This window comes from Diabrotica virgifera, chromosome 3, assembly GCF_917563875.1.
Source record: "Diabrotica virgifera virgifera chromosome 3, PGI_DIABVI_V3a".
Taxonomy (NCBI): Eukaryota; Metazoa; Arthropoda; class Insecta; order Coleoptera; family Chrysomelidae; genus Diabrotica; species Diabrotica virgifera.
Genome location: NC_065445.1, coordinates 230,109,410 through 230,127,521, shown reverse-complemented (window position 1 = coordinate 230,127,521; position 18,112 = coordinate 230,109,410). Strand labels below are relative to the sequence as shown.

The 18,112-nt window shown below is 29.9% G+C and overlaps 1 protein-coding gene across 1 annotated transcript; it reads left to right on the top strand.

The window, feature by feature from the left end:
- The first annotated feature begins 1,560 nt into the window (after nt 1–1,560).
- On the top strand, nt 1,561–17,725 carry LOC114335910 (uncharacterized). The gene is made up of 2 exons (XM_028286195.2): nt 1,561–1,775; nt 17,135–17,725. The coding sequence occupies exons 1-2, from the start codon at nt 1,752–1,754 to the stop codon at nt 17,660–17,662; spliced, it is 552 nt and encodes a 183-aa protein (XP_028141996.1). The 5' UTR covers nt 1,561–1,751; the 3' UTR covers nt 17,663–17,725.
- The last annotated feature ends 387 nt before the right edge of the window (nt 17,726–18,112 follow it).

Below are 18,112 nucleotides of genomic sequence, written 5' to 3'. Positions count from 1 at the left end.
TTATAACTTTTTTAAAGTCTTTTAAAAAATCTTTATTTCTGTTTTTACAGAAAGTTTCTAGCATTAAATTTAAGCAAGTTACGCTCAAAATAAAGTTGGTCCCTTTTGATCTTGCAAAAAGAAAATCGGGAAGGCCAACCCCTAATTAGCAACTTAAATGAAATTAATCGTTTTTGAAAAATTTGGTTTCAAAGTAAAATTTTTAAAAATTAAAATTTTGAAAAATATGCTTTTTTTCAAAATAACTTAAAAATTGTTAGAGATACCAAAAATCTCGAAAAACAAGAAAAGTCAGATTTGCTTTTATGAATATCATGTATTTTTTTGTTTTTCTGTTAGACAAAAATTGATTAAGATTTGGTGTTTCAAAATTTGCATACATTCGTGATCAGTGACTCCTTCAACCCCTTTTAACTAGAGCCCTTTCAATAATAAAGACTTTGAATCGATGAAACTTAAAGATCATATAAACAATATATACACGAGTCAAGAAACTTGTGAAGTCGTAACGATTAAGTTCATTTAAGATAGTAATTAGGGGGTGATTTTCTCGATTTTTTTACCAAAACCAAAAGGGACTAACTTCATTTTGAGCGTAACTTGTTTAATTTTGATGCTAGAAATTTTTTTTATAAACAAAAATGAAGATTTTTTTAATCACTTTAAATAAGTTGTAATGAGTTTCCCCCAAGATGTGCTTCATTTTTGGTTATTTCACGTTAAAATATTCCATTTGGAATTTGACGAATATGAATTTATTTTTCATTAGCTATAACTACGCTTCTACTAGGTGTAGAGACGTGATGTATACACCATTTTGTTAAATTTTTTACAGGCTATATTTTTTCTAAGAATGTTTTTTTCGACAAAATACTTACTATTTGAGTTATTTGCGAAAAACCGTCTAAAAGCGTGGTTATTTTGTTGAAAAAAATGAACATATTTACTGCCAAATAACTCGAAAAGTATTGACTTAGTGAAAAAACGCTATGGGACAAAAGTTACTTAAAATTAGCCAGTTTATCCATTTCCTGACTTTCTTTGAACGAATATTTTTTCACCCCCAAGAGGGAGTGAAAACCACCCCCAGGGCAAAAGCACATATCGGCACAATATCACTTTTTTTCTTTGACTTATTAGCTATGTGTATGCCAAATTCTATGTCAATCCAAGCGGTTCTTTAAAATTTAGAGGTTTTGAAATATTTTACCGTTAAAGAACGGACTATTATCGCAGAAAAAATTTCTTGTCGGTATAAATCAGCATAATATTAAACTCTACGGAATCTTTCTTACATTTTCTAGTATAATATTTTTAATAACAATAATTTTCTACTTGCACAACACCATAAAATCTCTATTACTACGTCCATTAATATATATTTAAATTTTCCAAGATATTTCCAAAATTATCAAGATATAGTTTTTGATTCTTGTAAAAATAAGTCAAAAGTCTATTAAATACATCTAGCCAAGTAATTAGCCCATTAAAATATTTCAAATACACACTTTCTTCCTTTATGTCTTAAATTTTGAGCAGAAAATTACTTTTTGATTGGTACGTTCGTCAAAATTTTGTTTACAAAGTAGGTATTAATGGCTTTAGAAAATCAATTTGACTAATGACAGAATGTAGATATTTAATCGATGTATAGCCTTTATTGGTACTTTACACCCAGTGTTAGTTTCTGCAGAGACAGTGTATAGTTTGGACTGTCTCGTTTGCTCCCGGTTTTAGAAAAACGCTTCGACATGGCCGTATTAAAAATTACTTTGGTAAGTTACAGCAATTATTATATAAAAATTGAGTCTACAGGGTGATTGATTAGTAGGGTAAAGCTCAATAGCTCCACTATAGCAATAAAAGTTAATAACAAAAATTTTAGCCACCTTTGAGCTTCACATTACAAAATTAGTTAGAATGTTACAGGGTGTTCTATAGCACTGTGGCAGACCAAACTTATGTTTTTTTTAAATGGAACACCCTATATTTTATTTTATATTCGAAATTCTGTTAACTTCTCCATCACAAAAATATAAAGGTTTGTTATGTTATACAGGGTAGTTACAAAGTTATAACCAATTTTGTATGAAAATCGTAACAAGTTCAACTCCCTGTATAAATAAAAATAAGCACAACAGGAATGGTTTATTAAAGCCATATATTTTTATTTATTGTCAAAATTTTTAAGAATTATTGACATTGCTAATTTTCTTTATATCAAATACAGGGTGAGTCAAAACGCAAGTACATTATTTTCTCAGTATGTAATGTTAAATAGAATATCCTGTATTTTATATTATTATTGAAAAGTAGCGTTACCGTACTTTAATTTTTATATAACATTCCCTATGTCCAAATTTATTAGTTTTCCAGATATTTTCATTTTTCAGAGCAAATTATTTTAGGTGTCTAAATTTATCTAAATTTTAAGTAAGTCATGACTGAATTGACAATAATTGACGATTACTGGTTATCAATCCGGTAATCAATGTAACAATGTAGCAAATAAAGAAATAAGAATAATTTATTAGTAATACATTTTACAAAAAAAAACACACAACCACAACATGCAACATTTTTGAAACAATTAAAAAATACTTTTTTATGTAACAAAGAAAATTAGTAAAAAATTTTACAAAAAAAAACTCAAACACAAAATACAACATTTTGTGAAGATAATTAAACACTACTTTTGTATGTAAATGTAACAATGTAACAAATAAAGAACGAAACATAATTTATCAGTAACACATTTTGCAAAAAAACATGTTTGAAAAATTAGAAGCTACTTTTAGTAAAATATTTTTAATATTTAAATACATAAGGTGTTTAAAATTACCTCTTAACACATTTATGCACGCCTAAAAACGATCATTGAATGAACTACTTACTCTTCGAAGCATTTGTAAATTAACACATCGAAATACACTTTGTATTCTATTTTTCATCTCATCCCTTGTTGTTGGAGGTATTTTATAAACTTCATTATTAACTAACCCCAAAAAAATCAGTAAAGTTTATTAAATTCTTGTGATTTGTGTGGCCACGCTACTGGTCCATTGAAAAATGAAAATATCTCAAAAACTAATAAATTTAAACACAGGGAATGTTATCTAAAAATTAAAGTACGGTAATGGTACTTTTCAGTAGTGATATAAAATACAGGGTGTTCCAATTATTGAGAAAATAATGTACTTGCGTTTTGACTCACCCTGTATTTGATATAAAGAAAATTAGCAATATCGATCATTCTCTAAAATTTTGACAATACGTAAAAAAATATGGCATTAACAAACCATTGTTGTTTTGCTTATTTTTATTTATACAGGGAGTTGAACTGGTTACGATTTTCCTATAAAATTGCTTATAACTTTGTATAATACCCTGTATAACATAACAAACCTTTATATTTTTGTGATGGAGAAGTTAACAGGATTTTGAATTTAAAATAAAATATAGGGCGTTCCATTTAAAAAAAAACATAAGTTTGGTCTGCCAATGTGTTGTCGAACACCCTGTAACATTCTAACTAATTTTATAATGTGCAGCTCAAAGGTGGCTAAAATTTTTGGTATTAACTTTTATTGCTACCTATTTCTATAGCGGATCTATTGAGCTTTAACCGTCGGAAATCGAATTTGTCGGAAAATTTTAAAAAAGTATAAGTATTTAATTTTTTTGTACCTTCTTACCTAAGAATTCTTTTTAAATTCTTTCCAAATTCATATTATTTGACACACCTCGTATAAAATTAACAAACTTGGATAACTGATGGTTGCATCTTGAGGTTTAGACCATGCACAGATTTTTATGAAAAATCCTCAAATTATTAGTAAAAGAGTTATTACATATCTAATAAATAAAAATGATGTTCGAAATCGGTAATTTAGGAAAATTTCAGAAATTTTTTTTTCTCAAGTAGAAGGCTGTTATTGCATATTTAAATATGGTTTTATACCAAAAATATATGGTTTAAATATATACCAAAAAATTAGAATTTAAAAATAAAAATCGACCTGTTTCGGGATTTATCTCCAGAGACGCCTATTCTCGAGAAAATGAATTTATGCCAACTCAAACGTCCTCACTGTATTTGTTTATAAGCCAAAAAATTAAACTGTAAAGTGTATTAGATAGGTAGAGAACCTCTTTATATGCAAAAAAATTAGCAAAATTCTTAATTGGTTACTTTTTCTTCAGAAAGTTTTTAAAAAATTTGAACTTTTTTAAATAAATTTAGATTGCAAAATTATTCTGCAAAATCTATCAGGTCGATTTTATTGAAATTTGGTGAACGATTTAAGTATGTTGTAAGAATTTTCTAAGCGAATTACGAAAGTTTTAAGTGCAACAAAAGTGGTTGAAAAACATTGAATAAAAACAGGCTTATTTTGCCCCCTTATTTTGTATTTATTGCTATTTTGCAGAAAGGGTGATAATTGAAGACATTTTTAACCAGTCGTTTATCATACAAAATTCAACTGTCTTTATTTTATTTCGCTACGACTTTGTTCCAAAATGAATCGTTTTAAAGTTATAAGAAAAGAAATTAGAAAAAAATCGATATTTTTCGAAATTTTTAAATATTTTAATTTTTTTATTTATATTCCGGGCATAGTTGAGAAGGAACTTGAAGTTGTCACTTCCTTGTTTTTTCTTTTATTTAGTGGTATTAGTTTATTATTTATTCTAAGAATTTTTGCGCTTTTTAATATACTTTTATACCTTTATTATAATCCTCAAAATTTGAGTCTTACTTTCATCTTATAGAGACGAAGAATTCTCTATTTGATACCTTTTTATTAGCAATTATCTTTTTTGGAGATTTTTATTTCCGTGTGACTTGCTCTAAGTACCCTTTCAGACTAAGACACTGGTGTCTGACGCCGGTGTCCGCCACCGGCAGCAATGCATTGTTTTATATGACCGAGTACAGACGAGCTACTTTGAGTGTCTAGCTGATTTTAGTGGCCAACACTGCTTTGTTGCAATTGAACACCGGTGGTGGACACCGGTGTCAGACACCAGTGTCTTGCTACCATACAGTCATGATGTGAACAAGTCAGATTCGAGCTCAATGGTACCTAGAGCATGAAACATTGGATATTTTAAACATCCATTTTTAATTTCACATCTTATTTCTATATTCCTATGACGGATTAATTGTAAAGGGTTTTTACCCAAATATTTTTATTTGGTGATTAGCATGTTAGATTCAAGCAAACACTGATGATGATCGGTCAACCGATTGAAAACTAGTTCTGTTCTGTGATGTAGCCCTGCATAGGGTGAGGCAGATAACTGGCCTATTAGAAATATCTCGAGAACTAAAGGTAACAGAATCATGAAAATTGAAATAAAGGGGTTTTGAAGGATGATCTACGTTTTTTTTAATGGGACACCCTGTATATTTTTACATTTTTGGATTCTCCTCAATATCTTATTTCTTAAAATATGAGGTTTTGTAATAGTATACAGGGTATTTTAAAAGATATTTACGTTTTTTTATTAATTTAGTAGCAACATTCACACCCTGTAGAATTGTAATAGTTTGACATTAAAAACTCTGCTTACGTGCTAGCGATTTTTAATATAGTCTATTATTGTTAAGAATCATTAGTATAGCTAATTTTGAAATTTTAGTATAGAGGGTTGGTCGAAACTTGGAATGAATATTTTCTGAGTTTTCTTAAAAGGAACACCCTGTATTTTAGTAATGTAATGAAATCATATTTCATAGTACTTTTTTATTTTATAAGTATTCCCTATACCTAACTGCTTTAATTTGTGAGTTATTGGTGATTGAAGCTAAACGTTAATTGCAACAAAAAATACGTAAAATTATATTAGGTTGGCCGTGAAAATATTCAATCACAAATAATTTTTTAGAAAGAAATATATATTAATCCAGACTGATCCTTAAAATTACCAATAATGGTTTAGCTATCAAAATATCTACGTAGTAAAGATTGTTGGTGCGGTTAACAATTAAGCACAAATTAAAGCAGTTAGGTATAGGGAATGCTTAAGAAATAAAAAAGTACCATAAAATATCATTTCGTTACAATACTAAAATACAGGGAGTTGTATTTAAGAAAACTCAGAAAATACTCATTCCGAGTTTCGACCAACCCTGTATACTAAAATTAAAAATTTAGCAATACTAATGATTCTTAACAATAGTAGACTATATTAAAAATCATTTGAACGTAAGTAGAGTTTTAGATGTCAAAGTACTACAATTCTACAGGGTGTGAATATTGCTGAAATTAATAAAAAAACGTAATTATCTTTTAAAATACTCTGTATAACATTACAAAACCTTGTATTTTAAGAAAGAAGACATCAAAGAGAATCCAAAAATGTAAAAATATACAGGGTGTCCTATTTAAAAAAACGAAGTTATAAGCAACTTCCGGTATAACCGGAAGTAGCAAATAGATGAAAATATTTTCATTAAACAGATGACTCTTCAAAACCCCTTAATTCAAATTTTCATGATCCTGTTGCCTTTAGTTCTCGAGATATTTCTAATAGGCCCTTTATTTGCCTCACCCTAGGAATTTTAACAAATATACCTTTTATAAAGGATTTTGTGGTTTCTTTCCTTCTTTAGTTCTTGCTTTTTTACTATTTCATCCAAGATCAGGTTGAACAGTAGAGGACTCAGGGAATCAGGGAATACCTTTTTCGGTTTATCTATCTATCTTATGCTCCATTGTTTACCTTACATGGATAATGATTTTGGCTGTAACATCTTGACTATATCATTTTTACAAATGAACGTATTTGAGCGTATTGCATAATATTATGTATACAGGGTGTTTGGTAAAGAATGGGCCATAGCTTAACCTTAGATTCCTGAGATTAAAATAGGTCGATTTGAGCTAACTTACCTTGGTACAAAAGTTGATAATAACCGAAATACAGGGTGTCAAAGTTTAACTTTTATTTTATTTATTTTTGAATATTTCCTGACAGGCATGGGACAACAACACGAAATTTGGTATGTGGAGCTGGTACTGTACACCCTACTTAATTATGTTAAACAATCGTTTCTGGCTGCTACCAGAGGCGTACAACGGGGGAACGTGAATGGTTGACACTTCCAAATTCTACGCCACTGGCGGGATTTCTCTTTTAGTGCAATTTTTTGATTCTCCAATACTTTCTATGTAAATAACATACTCTTCATTCGTAACGATAAAGCCATTAGTTTATGAGATATTTGAAGCTAAATATGAAGGAGCATAATACATTAATCAAAATAAGTCTGCCTTTTCATTTTTAACTTCAAATATCTCGAAAACTAATGACTTTATCGTTACGAATGAAAAGTATATTATTTGCATAAAAAGTATTAAATAATCTTAAAATTGTGCTAAAATAGCAGTTTCATCAGTGACGTATAATTTGGGAAGAGTCAACCATTCACTTTTCCCTGTCGTACGCCTCTGGTATTAACCAGAAACGATTATTTAACATAATTTAGTAGGGTGTACAGTACCTACACTTTATGCAAAGTATCATAAGGATATGTCAAATAGTTTTATAGTACCGGGCACACATAATTCTTAAAGTTTTAAATAAACAATAAATTATAAAAAAAAATAATACTTTAAAATAATTTGACATATCTGTGTCATACATGGCAGAAAATGTAGGCACTGTACACCCTACTAAATTATGTTAAATAATCGTTTCTGGCTACTACCAGAGGCGTACGACAGGGTAAAGTGAATGGTTGACTCTTCCCAAATTCTACGCCACTGATGAGACTACTATTTTAGCATAATTTTTAAATTCTTCAAAACTGTCTATGTAAATAATATGCTCTTTATTCGTAACGATAAAGTCATTAGTTTTCGAGATATTTGAAGTTAAAAATGAAAAGGCACACTTATTTTGTATTATACTCCTTCGTTTTTAGCTTCATATATCTCGAAAGCTAATGGCTTTATCGTTACGAATAAAGAGTATGTTATTTACATAGAAAGTATTGGAGAATCAAAAAATTGCACTAAAATAGCAATTCCGCCAGTGGCGTAGAATTTGGGAAGGGTCGACCATTCACGTTTCCCCGTTGTACGCCTCTGGTAGTAGCCAGAAACGTTTGTTTAACATAATTAAGTAGGGTGTACAGTACCAGCACCACATACCAAATTTCGTGTTGTTGTCCCATGCCTGTCAGGAATTATTCAAAAATAAATAAAATAAGAGTTTAATTTTGACACCCTGTATTTCGGTTATTATCAACTTTTGTACTAAGGTAAGTTTGCTTAAAGGTAGGCGTCCACAGACCCGCATCGTAAGCATCGGACGCATCGTACGCAACGGATTTTAGTTTGCCTTGTACAAAAACTTATGTAACTGCGTCCACTGATCCGCATCGTAAGGATCGCATCATCGGTAATGCCGAAGGGTTGCTTCGAGAGGCAACTTTTGCGATGCGTACCGATGAATCATACGGAATTCCGATCAGTGGACGCACCCCGCCCGCATTTAATATTTATAATTATTTTTAAAGTATAACTTTTTGTAGTAATCAGACAAGTATACTCAGTTTTAACTTTTAGTTTATACACAGGTATATTCAGAAAAAATATCATAGGCCATGATAAGTTGATTATGGGGATTAAAATGTCATACACATTACTTATTTTTCATGTTTATTGGTCTTTCTCAAGATATTTCGAATATCTAACTATGAAGATTATTCTCGTTAAATAGACCAGGGCCCATCTGTAAATATTAGTACATTTGGACGTTGAGAGGTGACTCAAATTTTTTTGCAGAAATTGCTTGAACATAAATCAAATAATAATATTTGAGTTATCCTCCCTCTCAAAAAGGTCCGGAACATTGTTTAAATAATCAAAATGTCAAAAAATTAAGGAAAAATTCGATTTTTTTTTTGGTTTTTTGATTATAACTTTAAAAGTATTCATTTTCGAGAAAAGTTGTACTGACATAAAAGTTGCGTAATTAAATTTCCCACGATATAGAATTGGTTAAAAATTTAAAAAATAGTCACCCTTGTTGCAAAATAACAATAATTTTGGAAAAAAAACATACAAAAACAAGTATTCGCATTTTACGTTTTTCAACCATTTATGCTACACTTAAGACCTTCGTATTTCACCCTAAAAAACTTTATTATACAGTAAAACAATGCTGTAAATTTGATTAAGATCGGTTCAATAGATTTTGCAAAATAAATTTTGCAATCCAGCTTTCGTAAAAAAAAATTCATTTTTTCAAAATGTTACAGGACTGAAAATAAAGCAGATAGGAAGTTGAAATTATTTTTGTTTATAGAAGTGTACTGTACCTTTCATTTGCAATTTTGCAAAATTAAAATCGATTAACACCACGGCGTCAGGAATTTTTTTAAATAAACAATAATTATTGGTGCTACGCGCAGGACAGCGGATAGTTTTCTCTGATTGGGCATTTCAATGACCTTTGATAATGATTGATACATTTTAATTTTTATTACATTTCGATATAAATAAATAAATTTGTTTATTGCAAAATAAAAAGACATACTCTATCCTTTGAAATAACACTTTTATTAGCAAAAACTTTCTTTGTTCATATATTTTAACTTAAATAATAAAAGTTTATTATTTTTAAACATATGCAATTGTTTAAACAATAGTTCACAAACAATAATAAAATTAGTTTGATTTTTGTGGAATTAAAATATTAAAATACAACAAAATATAGAGTAAGAAAAAAATATATTAGATAAAGATAGGAAGAAATTTTCGTGGAAATCAACTTGTGTGTATCGAACACCGCTGTCCTGCGCGTAGCACCAAAAATTATTGTTTATTTCAAAAATTTTCTGACGCCGTGGTAATTAATCGATTTTAATTTTGAAAATTGCAAATAAAAGGTACAGTACACTTCTATACGCAAAAAAAATTTCAACTTGCTATCTGCTTTATTTTCAGTCCTGTAACATTTTTAAAAAATAAATTTTTTTTGCGAAAGCTGGATTGCAAAATTTATTTTGCAAAATCTATTGAACCGATGTTAATGCAATTTACAGTATTCTTTTACTGTATCATAAGGCTTTTTTGGGAGAAATATGAAGGTCCTAAGTGTAGCATAAATGGTTGAAAAACGTAAAATGCGAATACTTGTTTTTGTATGTTTTTTTTTGCAATTATTGCTATTTTGCAACTAGGGTGACTATTTTTCAAATTTTTGACCAATAGGGATGTTCACAAAAAATTGAAAAGTCATTTCAAACATGTAAAACGATTAAGAAACACCCTAGGAATAATTGTCCAAAATTTCAACAAAATTGAAAAAGCCTTTCTATAAAAAATCTTTATTAGAAATCTAGCATTATTTTAAATTTCAAGAACGCTTCTCTATTGGCCTGACGTCACTAGTTGCATACCCCAAGCGCGCGCCATTCTCATAGTGTTATTGTGTACCTGTTTACCGTTTCAGGTCATTTTATTTTGTTCTCTTCTTGTTTTATCAGGGTTAAAGTGGAGTTTTATAGTGAATTTGTTTAGTTTAAAGTGGATAGACTTTGTTTGTAAGAAGTAAGGACATATTTTGGGTGGAACAAAAATTAACAAATAAAATGGAAGAAGGTTTTCAGAAAGCCGATTCGTTTCGTATAAACTACCGACTGTAGTGTAGATGGTAACAATGGTGTATGATTTATTGGCATCTTGTAAAAAAATAAATCTACCACAGCTTTACTGAGTGTATATTCCATATAATTTTCCATGTCTTCTTTAAGCTAAAAAAATAAATGCTTAATACTCCACAAAAAAAATAGAGAAAGTTGTATGCATGCATTGTATGCATGCATATTGTATACATACATTGGCTGGTTATTACTTTACCTTGGTTAGGTGTATTAAAAATATTTTTATTCTTCTTCATGTGCCTTGTCCGTTGTGGACGTTGGCTATCATCATGGCAATTTTAATTTCATTTGCGGCGTTTCTGAATAACTCGATCGATTCTTGTCCAAATCATTGGCGTAAGTTTTAAAGTCATGAGTGTCTTTTCTTCCGGGTCCGCGTTTGCTCTCTATTTTACCTTGCGTTGTCAGTTGGAGTATACGATATTTATCATGCCTCATGATATGACCGAAATATTGAAGATTTCGTTTCTTAATTGTAAAAGAGATTTCTTTTTGTTTTCCCATTCGACGCAATACCTGCGCGTTGGTGTGGGTCGCCCAGGATATTTTGAGGATACGTGGGTACACCCACATCTCGAATGCCTCTAGCTTTTTCATTAATGTTTCCATTATTGTCCAGGCCACTGCGCCATATAGCAAGACCAGAAATAATAACATTTTAGCAGCCGCATTTTTAGTGGGAGAGATATTATGTCGCACTGGGTGAAAATATTTCTCATGCATGTTGTTAAATGTTGCTCTGTCCTTTTCAACTCTAGATCTTATTTCGGTTGTTTCGTATTTCGAGTTGACGACTGTTCCAAGGTAAAAAATATTTTTGAACTTGGGTATTATACATTTTCATTTCAACCAATCTTTTCACTAAATTATTAATGGTTTTAATATAATATAAAGTCATACCTACATCCACATGTAGTTATTTCAAGGTTTACTTTTACTGTATGTATTATTAGAATCCCGTTTTTAGGAATATCCCAGTTTAAGGAATACAAATTTGAGGTCCCGAAACTTTTTCATTTACTCCTTAAGGGGGTAGGTGCAAAATATTGGTCCAATGCTATTTAAATTCATTTATTTTTTTCGAATCCTGAGAAAACTAATAAGTATTTTTGAAAAATGTAAATGCAGAAAGAACAATTACATTATTACCAAGGGCCGAAAGTCTCTGGAAAACTTCTATAATGTTTATTTTATTAAGTTAGTTCTTTAAGTTAGTTATTTTAAGTTCTAGCTGCAACAAACCATTTCTTTTTCTGTTTTAAATTGGCTGGAACGGTAATAAAAATCTTGTCAGAACTGTTTTTTGATGTATTTACACACCCAGGAACAAAGCACCACTTATTTGGCTTCATTTTTAATAATTAAATACGTAAAAAACTGCGCACATTCAAATGCACTTCGTAAATAAGTATACAAAACTAGTCGTCGATCAAAGACGTTACAACTGCTGACGTCACAGACCGTAGCCTCGCTGCAGGGTACCGTTTTTCTAGCCTCCAAGAAAATCAACATTATGAACTCATTTATCTTAAAAAAGATACATTTTTAAACAGTTTTATGATTGTTACGTTTTTATATACCTTGTAATCTATTGAATTTAACTATATTTAAAAATTAGTGAACATCCCTATTCTATATTGTAGGAAATTTAATTACGCAACTTTTATGTCAGTACAACTTTTCTCGGAAATGAACACTTTTAAAGTTATAATCAAAAAACGAAGAAAAAAATCGAACTTTTCCTTTAATTTTTGACATTTTGATTATTTAAACAATGTTCCGGACCTTTTTGAGAAGGAGGATAACTCACATATTATTATTTGATTTATTTTCAAGCAAATTCTGCAAAAACATTTGAGTCACCTCTCAACGTCCATGTTAAAACAGATGCGCCCTGGACTAAAAAAAAACAACACATTTCTGTAACTAATTATACAGGGTGTAACGAAAATTCAGGTCATAAATTTACTTACATATTCTGGGACCAAAAATAGTTTGATTGAACCTAACTTACCTTAGTACAAATGTGCATATACAAAAAGTTACAACCCTTTGAAGTTACAAAATGAAAATCGATTTTTCCCAATATATCGAAAACTATTAAAGATTTTTTATTGAAAATGGACATATGGCATTATTATGACAGTAGCATCTTAAGAAAAAATTATAGTGAAATTTGGACACTCCATAAAAATTTTATGGGGGTTTAGTTCCTTTAAACCCCCCCAAACTTTTGTGTACGTTCCAATTAAATTATTATTGTAGTACTATTACTTAAAAACAATATTTTTAAAACTTTTTTGGCTCTTAGTACTTTTTCGAAAAGTCAGTTTTTATCGAGATATTTTGAATATTGGTCAAATCCACCACATATTTGTATATGGTTCAGTACGATTATGGAGACTTGGTAATAATATGAAAATTTAAGTATGATTTACATTTTTAGGTATATTTTGAACCGTATTAAAAAAGAACGATAAAAGGTGCCTCCTCGAAAAAATACAAAGAGGCAAAAAAGTTTTAAAAACATCGTGTTTAACTAATGGTGTCCCAGTAATAGTTTAATTGGAGCGTACACAAACATTTGGGGGGTTTAAAGGAACAAAACCCCCATAAAATTTGTATGTAAACATATTAAAAAATAAGCCGCAACTCGATAAAAACTGCCTTATCGAAAAAATAATAAGAGCAAAAAAAGTTTTAAAAATATTGAGGTTAACTAATGGTACCACAATAATAATTTAATTGGAACGTACAGAAAAGTTTGGGGGGGTTTAAGGGAACAAAACCCCCATAAAATTTTTATGGGGAGAACAAATTTCACTCTAATTTTTCTTTAAGATGCTCCTGCCATAATAATGCCACATATCCATTTTCAATAAAAAATCTCTAATAGTTTTCGATATATTCGAAAAAATCGATTTTCATTGTATAACTTCAAAGGGCTATAACTTTTTTTAAGTGCATATTTGTACTAAGGTAAGTTAGGTTCCTTCGAACTATTTTTGGTCCCAGAATATGTGATTTAATTTATGACCTGTATTTTTGTTACACCCTGTATATTTGAATACAAACTTTTACTGATATAGTTACTATTTTCCATTTAAATCAAATTGTAACAGCTTTGTGTATTCCTTTATACTCAAATGTATAATTAATTAGAAAAATGAGTGCTGCTATGCAGTCTACCGTCGTGTTTCTTCTATACCTTGCGGTCTACTGAGAGAATCGGTGTATAAGCTGTAATATTACAATGCTGACAAAAAAATGTTTTCCACCTACCTCTATCGAAAGTATACTTTTCCGGACCTGATTGTAGGGAGCAAAGTTGTACTTTTCCTCCCTAGGGAGGAAAATATTTTTCCTCCCTAGGGAGGAAAAGTAAAAGTGACGTCATGGTATTTCATTCATGAAATATAACTTATTGACGCCCTGTACAATATCTATTTTCTATTACGTAAGTATCTATACATTTTAACGTTTATTTAAAAACACTGTATTTCGCAGAATGGTAAAAAACAGTAAATTATTATTCTGATCTAACAATGTTTACATTAATTATTTGACTTATATTTGACAGTTGACAGTTAAAATGTACCTACTTGTTGGTTTTAGTTCTAATAAATTTTGTTGGTTAGTTACATAAATAAATTAAGTAAAAATGAAAAAATGACTTGTTACTTGAGGAAGGTGGAAAAACCATATGTATAACATGGGAGTAAAGTGCCTTTTCCTCCCTTGAATGATTACTGCCCTCCGCTACGCGTCGGGCAGTAAACTTCATTCTCGGGAGAAAAAGTAGCACTTTCCTCCCTTGTTATACAAATAGCTATTACAAAGTGAATAAAAATGTGATAGTGTGGGACATTCTCCATGTTTCGATTTCTTGTTGAATATGTTGTATATCCAAAAATTATGCTTCCTTTTTCTAGATTTTTTTCTTCTTCCTCTTCTGCTAACAAACAAGTAATAATGACTTATTCTTCAAAGGTTTTCGTCCATTCTCACACACACTTTCCTCAGGTAGGCACCGGCAATCCGATCGCTGCCGATACAGTGGACGCAGTATGAAAAATTAATCCGTTTGATGCGATCCGTTCGATGCGTCGGACCTGTGGACGCTTGCCTTAAATCGACGTATTTTATCCTCAGGAATCTAACGTTAAGCTAGGCTCATTATTTACCAAACACCCTGTACATAGGGTAAAAAATTTTATTTTCTGATTAATAAAATTTCTACATGACCTCGATACAGGGTTAGTCATGAGGAACTGTACATACTCCTACCTCGTATAGAGGCTCCTATGGGGAATAACAAATGACCATTAAAAAGTGTCTGCTCCCCCTGTTTAAAATATACAGGGCGAGTTTCGCATTTTGACAGAAATTTTTATTCGTCATAATTTTTGAACAGTCAGATCGATGTGTCTCTTATTTTGGTCAATCGTTACACTATTACCACCTAATCAACTGATTTATTCAAACTAGAAAAAAAAATCAGGTCCGGCTTTAAAAAATTAGTCCGTTTGGGTCTTAGAAAAAACTTCACCCTGTATACGCTTTTTGAAAATTCTAATATAAATTTTACAAATTAGACGAATAGGCAATTAAAATGGCATATTTATTTTTTTCCCCACACGATTACTGAATTTTTTATAAAAAAATCAAATTTGACTATGAATTAAAAGTTAAAAGTAAACCATAGATTTAAAAAAATGAACTTTTATTACAAAAATTAATTTTTTTAAACAATTATTTGATTTATGTTATCACCCAATCAACTGATTTATTCAAACTAGAAAAAAAGCCAGGGCCGGCTTTAAAAAATTAGTTCGTTTGGGCCTTAGAAAAAATTTCACCCTGTATACGCTTTTTGAAAACTCTAATATGAATTTTAAAAATCAGACAAATAGGCAATTAAAATGGCATATTTATTTTTCCCCACATGATTACTTAATTTTTTATAAAAAAATCAAATTTGACTATAAATAATAATTAAAAGTTTGGTAAAGTGAACCATAGATTAAAAAAAAATTTACTTTTATTACAAAAATTAATTTTTTTTGAACAAATATTTAATTTATGTTACCACCCAATCAACTAATTTACTCAAACTAGAAAAAAATCAGGCCTGGATTTAAAAAATTATTTCGTTTAGGTCTTAGAAAAAAATTTACCCTGTATACGCTTTTTGAAAACTCTAATATAAATTTTACAAATTAGACAATTAGGCAATTAAAATGGCCTATTTATTTTTTTCCCCACGCGATTACTTAATTTTTCATTAAAAAAATCAAATTTGTCAAAATCGAAATTTTAACCTAAAATAATAAAAAAAAAAGAAATCACGGTTTAACTCGCTACAACGTTCGATTTAAAAATTAAATTTTTTGTCTGAAATTTTTACAGCACATATCTCTTACCATTGTGAAGACTATGACAATTGTTATAGACTTTCAGTCTTCTTCTCGTAAAAGTTATGAATTTTTAAAAATAAAAGGTGCAGCTTCGTGAATTGCAAAGTTAAATCGCAAAAGTTAAGTGAAAAAATTTAAAATTTATTTATTTGATCACGTCTTTGTTAAACTATAGAGTCCAAAGAGAAGTGTTATGGGGAGTTTTAGATATAGACGTGTTGTAGAAAAAAAATGGTGAAACTTTTAATTTTAAGAAAAACGTTGTTTAATTTTTAATTTTTAAAAAAATAAATATGCCATTTTAATTGCCTAATTATCTAATTTGTAAAATTCATATTAGAGTTTTCAAAAAGCATATACAGGGTGAAATTTTTTCTAAGACCCAAACGAACTAATTTTTTAAAGCCGGAACTGATTTTTTTCTAGTTTTATTAAATCAGTTGATTGGGTGGTAACATAAATCAAATAATTTTTTAAAAAAATTAATTTTTGTAATAAAAGTTAATTTTTCTTAAATCTATGGTTCACTTTAGCAAATTTTTAATTCATAGTCAAATTTGAATTTTTTTATAAAAAATTAAGTATTCGTGTGGGGAAAAATAAATATGCCATTTTAATTGACTATTTGTCTTATTTGTAAAATTAATATTAGAGTTTTCAAAAAGCGTATACAAGGTGAAATTTTTTCTAAGACCCAAACGAACTAATTTTTTAAAGTCGGACCGGATTTTTTTTCTAGTTTGAATAAATCAGTTGATTAGGTAGTAATAGTGTAACTATTGACCAAAATAAGAGACACATCGATCTGACCGTTCAAAAATTATGACGAATATAAATTTCTGTCAAAATGCGAAACTCACTCTGTATATTATTAAACAAGGGGAGCAGTCACTTTTTAATGGTCATTTGTTATTCCCCATAGAGGCCTCTATACGAGGTAGGAGTATGTACAGTTCCTCATGACTCACCCTGTATAATTCATCTGTATACTTTTATTTATTTATTTATAATATTTTATTTATTATTTTGGTTACAGCTTCTACTTTTGGTCCTTTTCTCCTATGTTTCGGCAGATGACACTCCAGATTCTCTTTCGGCTGCAGTCAATGAACTTACAACCACAGAGGCACCCAGTATACTCGGAAGCATCACATCTGTCATTATCGACTGGATTTCCAGAATCATACAATACCTGTTCGAGCTCTTTGATCTTAAGATGCGCACAATCAGATTCCTTGCTTCACTCTACACCGATGACAATTTGCAACTGCTGAAGAAATACATGAACATTGGACTCAGATTCGGAACATGGTTGTATGGTATCATTCCAGAATCCACAGCTGAAGGTGGTTCAAGATTGCTGTCTCTGATCTTCCCCTCTGAAAGTCAACCTGAAGAGCCCACTACAACAGTTGCTTCAACCACTGAAGACACGCTTTTTACCTACCAGGCTGCAAGTGCTCGCGAAAATGAAATAGATTTGGATCAAGACATGAAAGATCGGCTACTTACTTTAGACAGATTGATCAACTCTAGAAGAGAAGACTACGTGAGAAGGCGATAAAATATCTGGAATGATATATTGGTACCCTAGTTTTAGTAATTTTGAATAAAAAACTCTTATTTAGTTTTTGTTTAATTTACTGAAGTATACGCTGATTGCTTGTTACCGATAGTCATTAAGAGTGTAGGCGCAAAATTTCGGTCCGATGCTTTTGAAATGCATTCATTTCTTTCGAATCCTGAGAAAACTAATAAGTATTTTTGAAAAATTTATACGCATAATTAAAGACTACATTTAGGGGAGTGCAATTAGAACGAAAACATGCATTGTTTCGGAAAAATTCAAACAAGCTTATATTTTTCTAAAACTGTTTTTGTTAGTTTATATACATGTTAAAGTAAAAAGTTCTTTATTTGGCGGCTAATTGTTTATTAATTGTTTAAACAATAACAATATTTGTTTTGTATTAATAATTTTAAAAATATCGTTAAATTCATCATTTTACTTTGA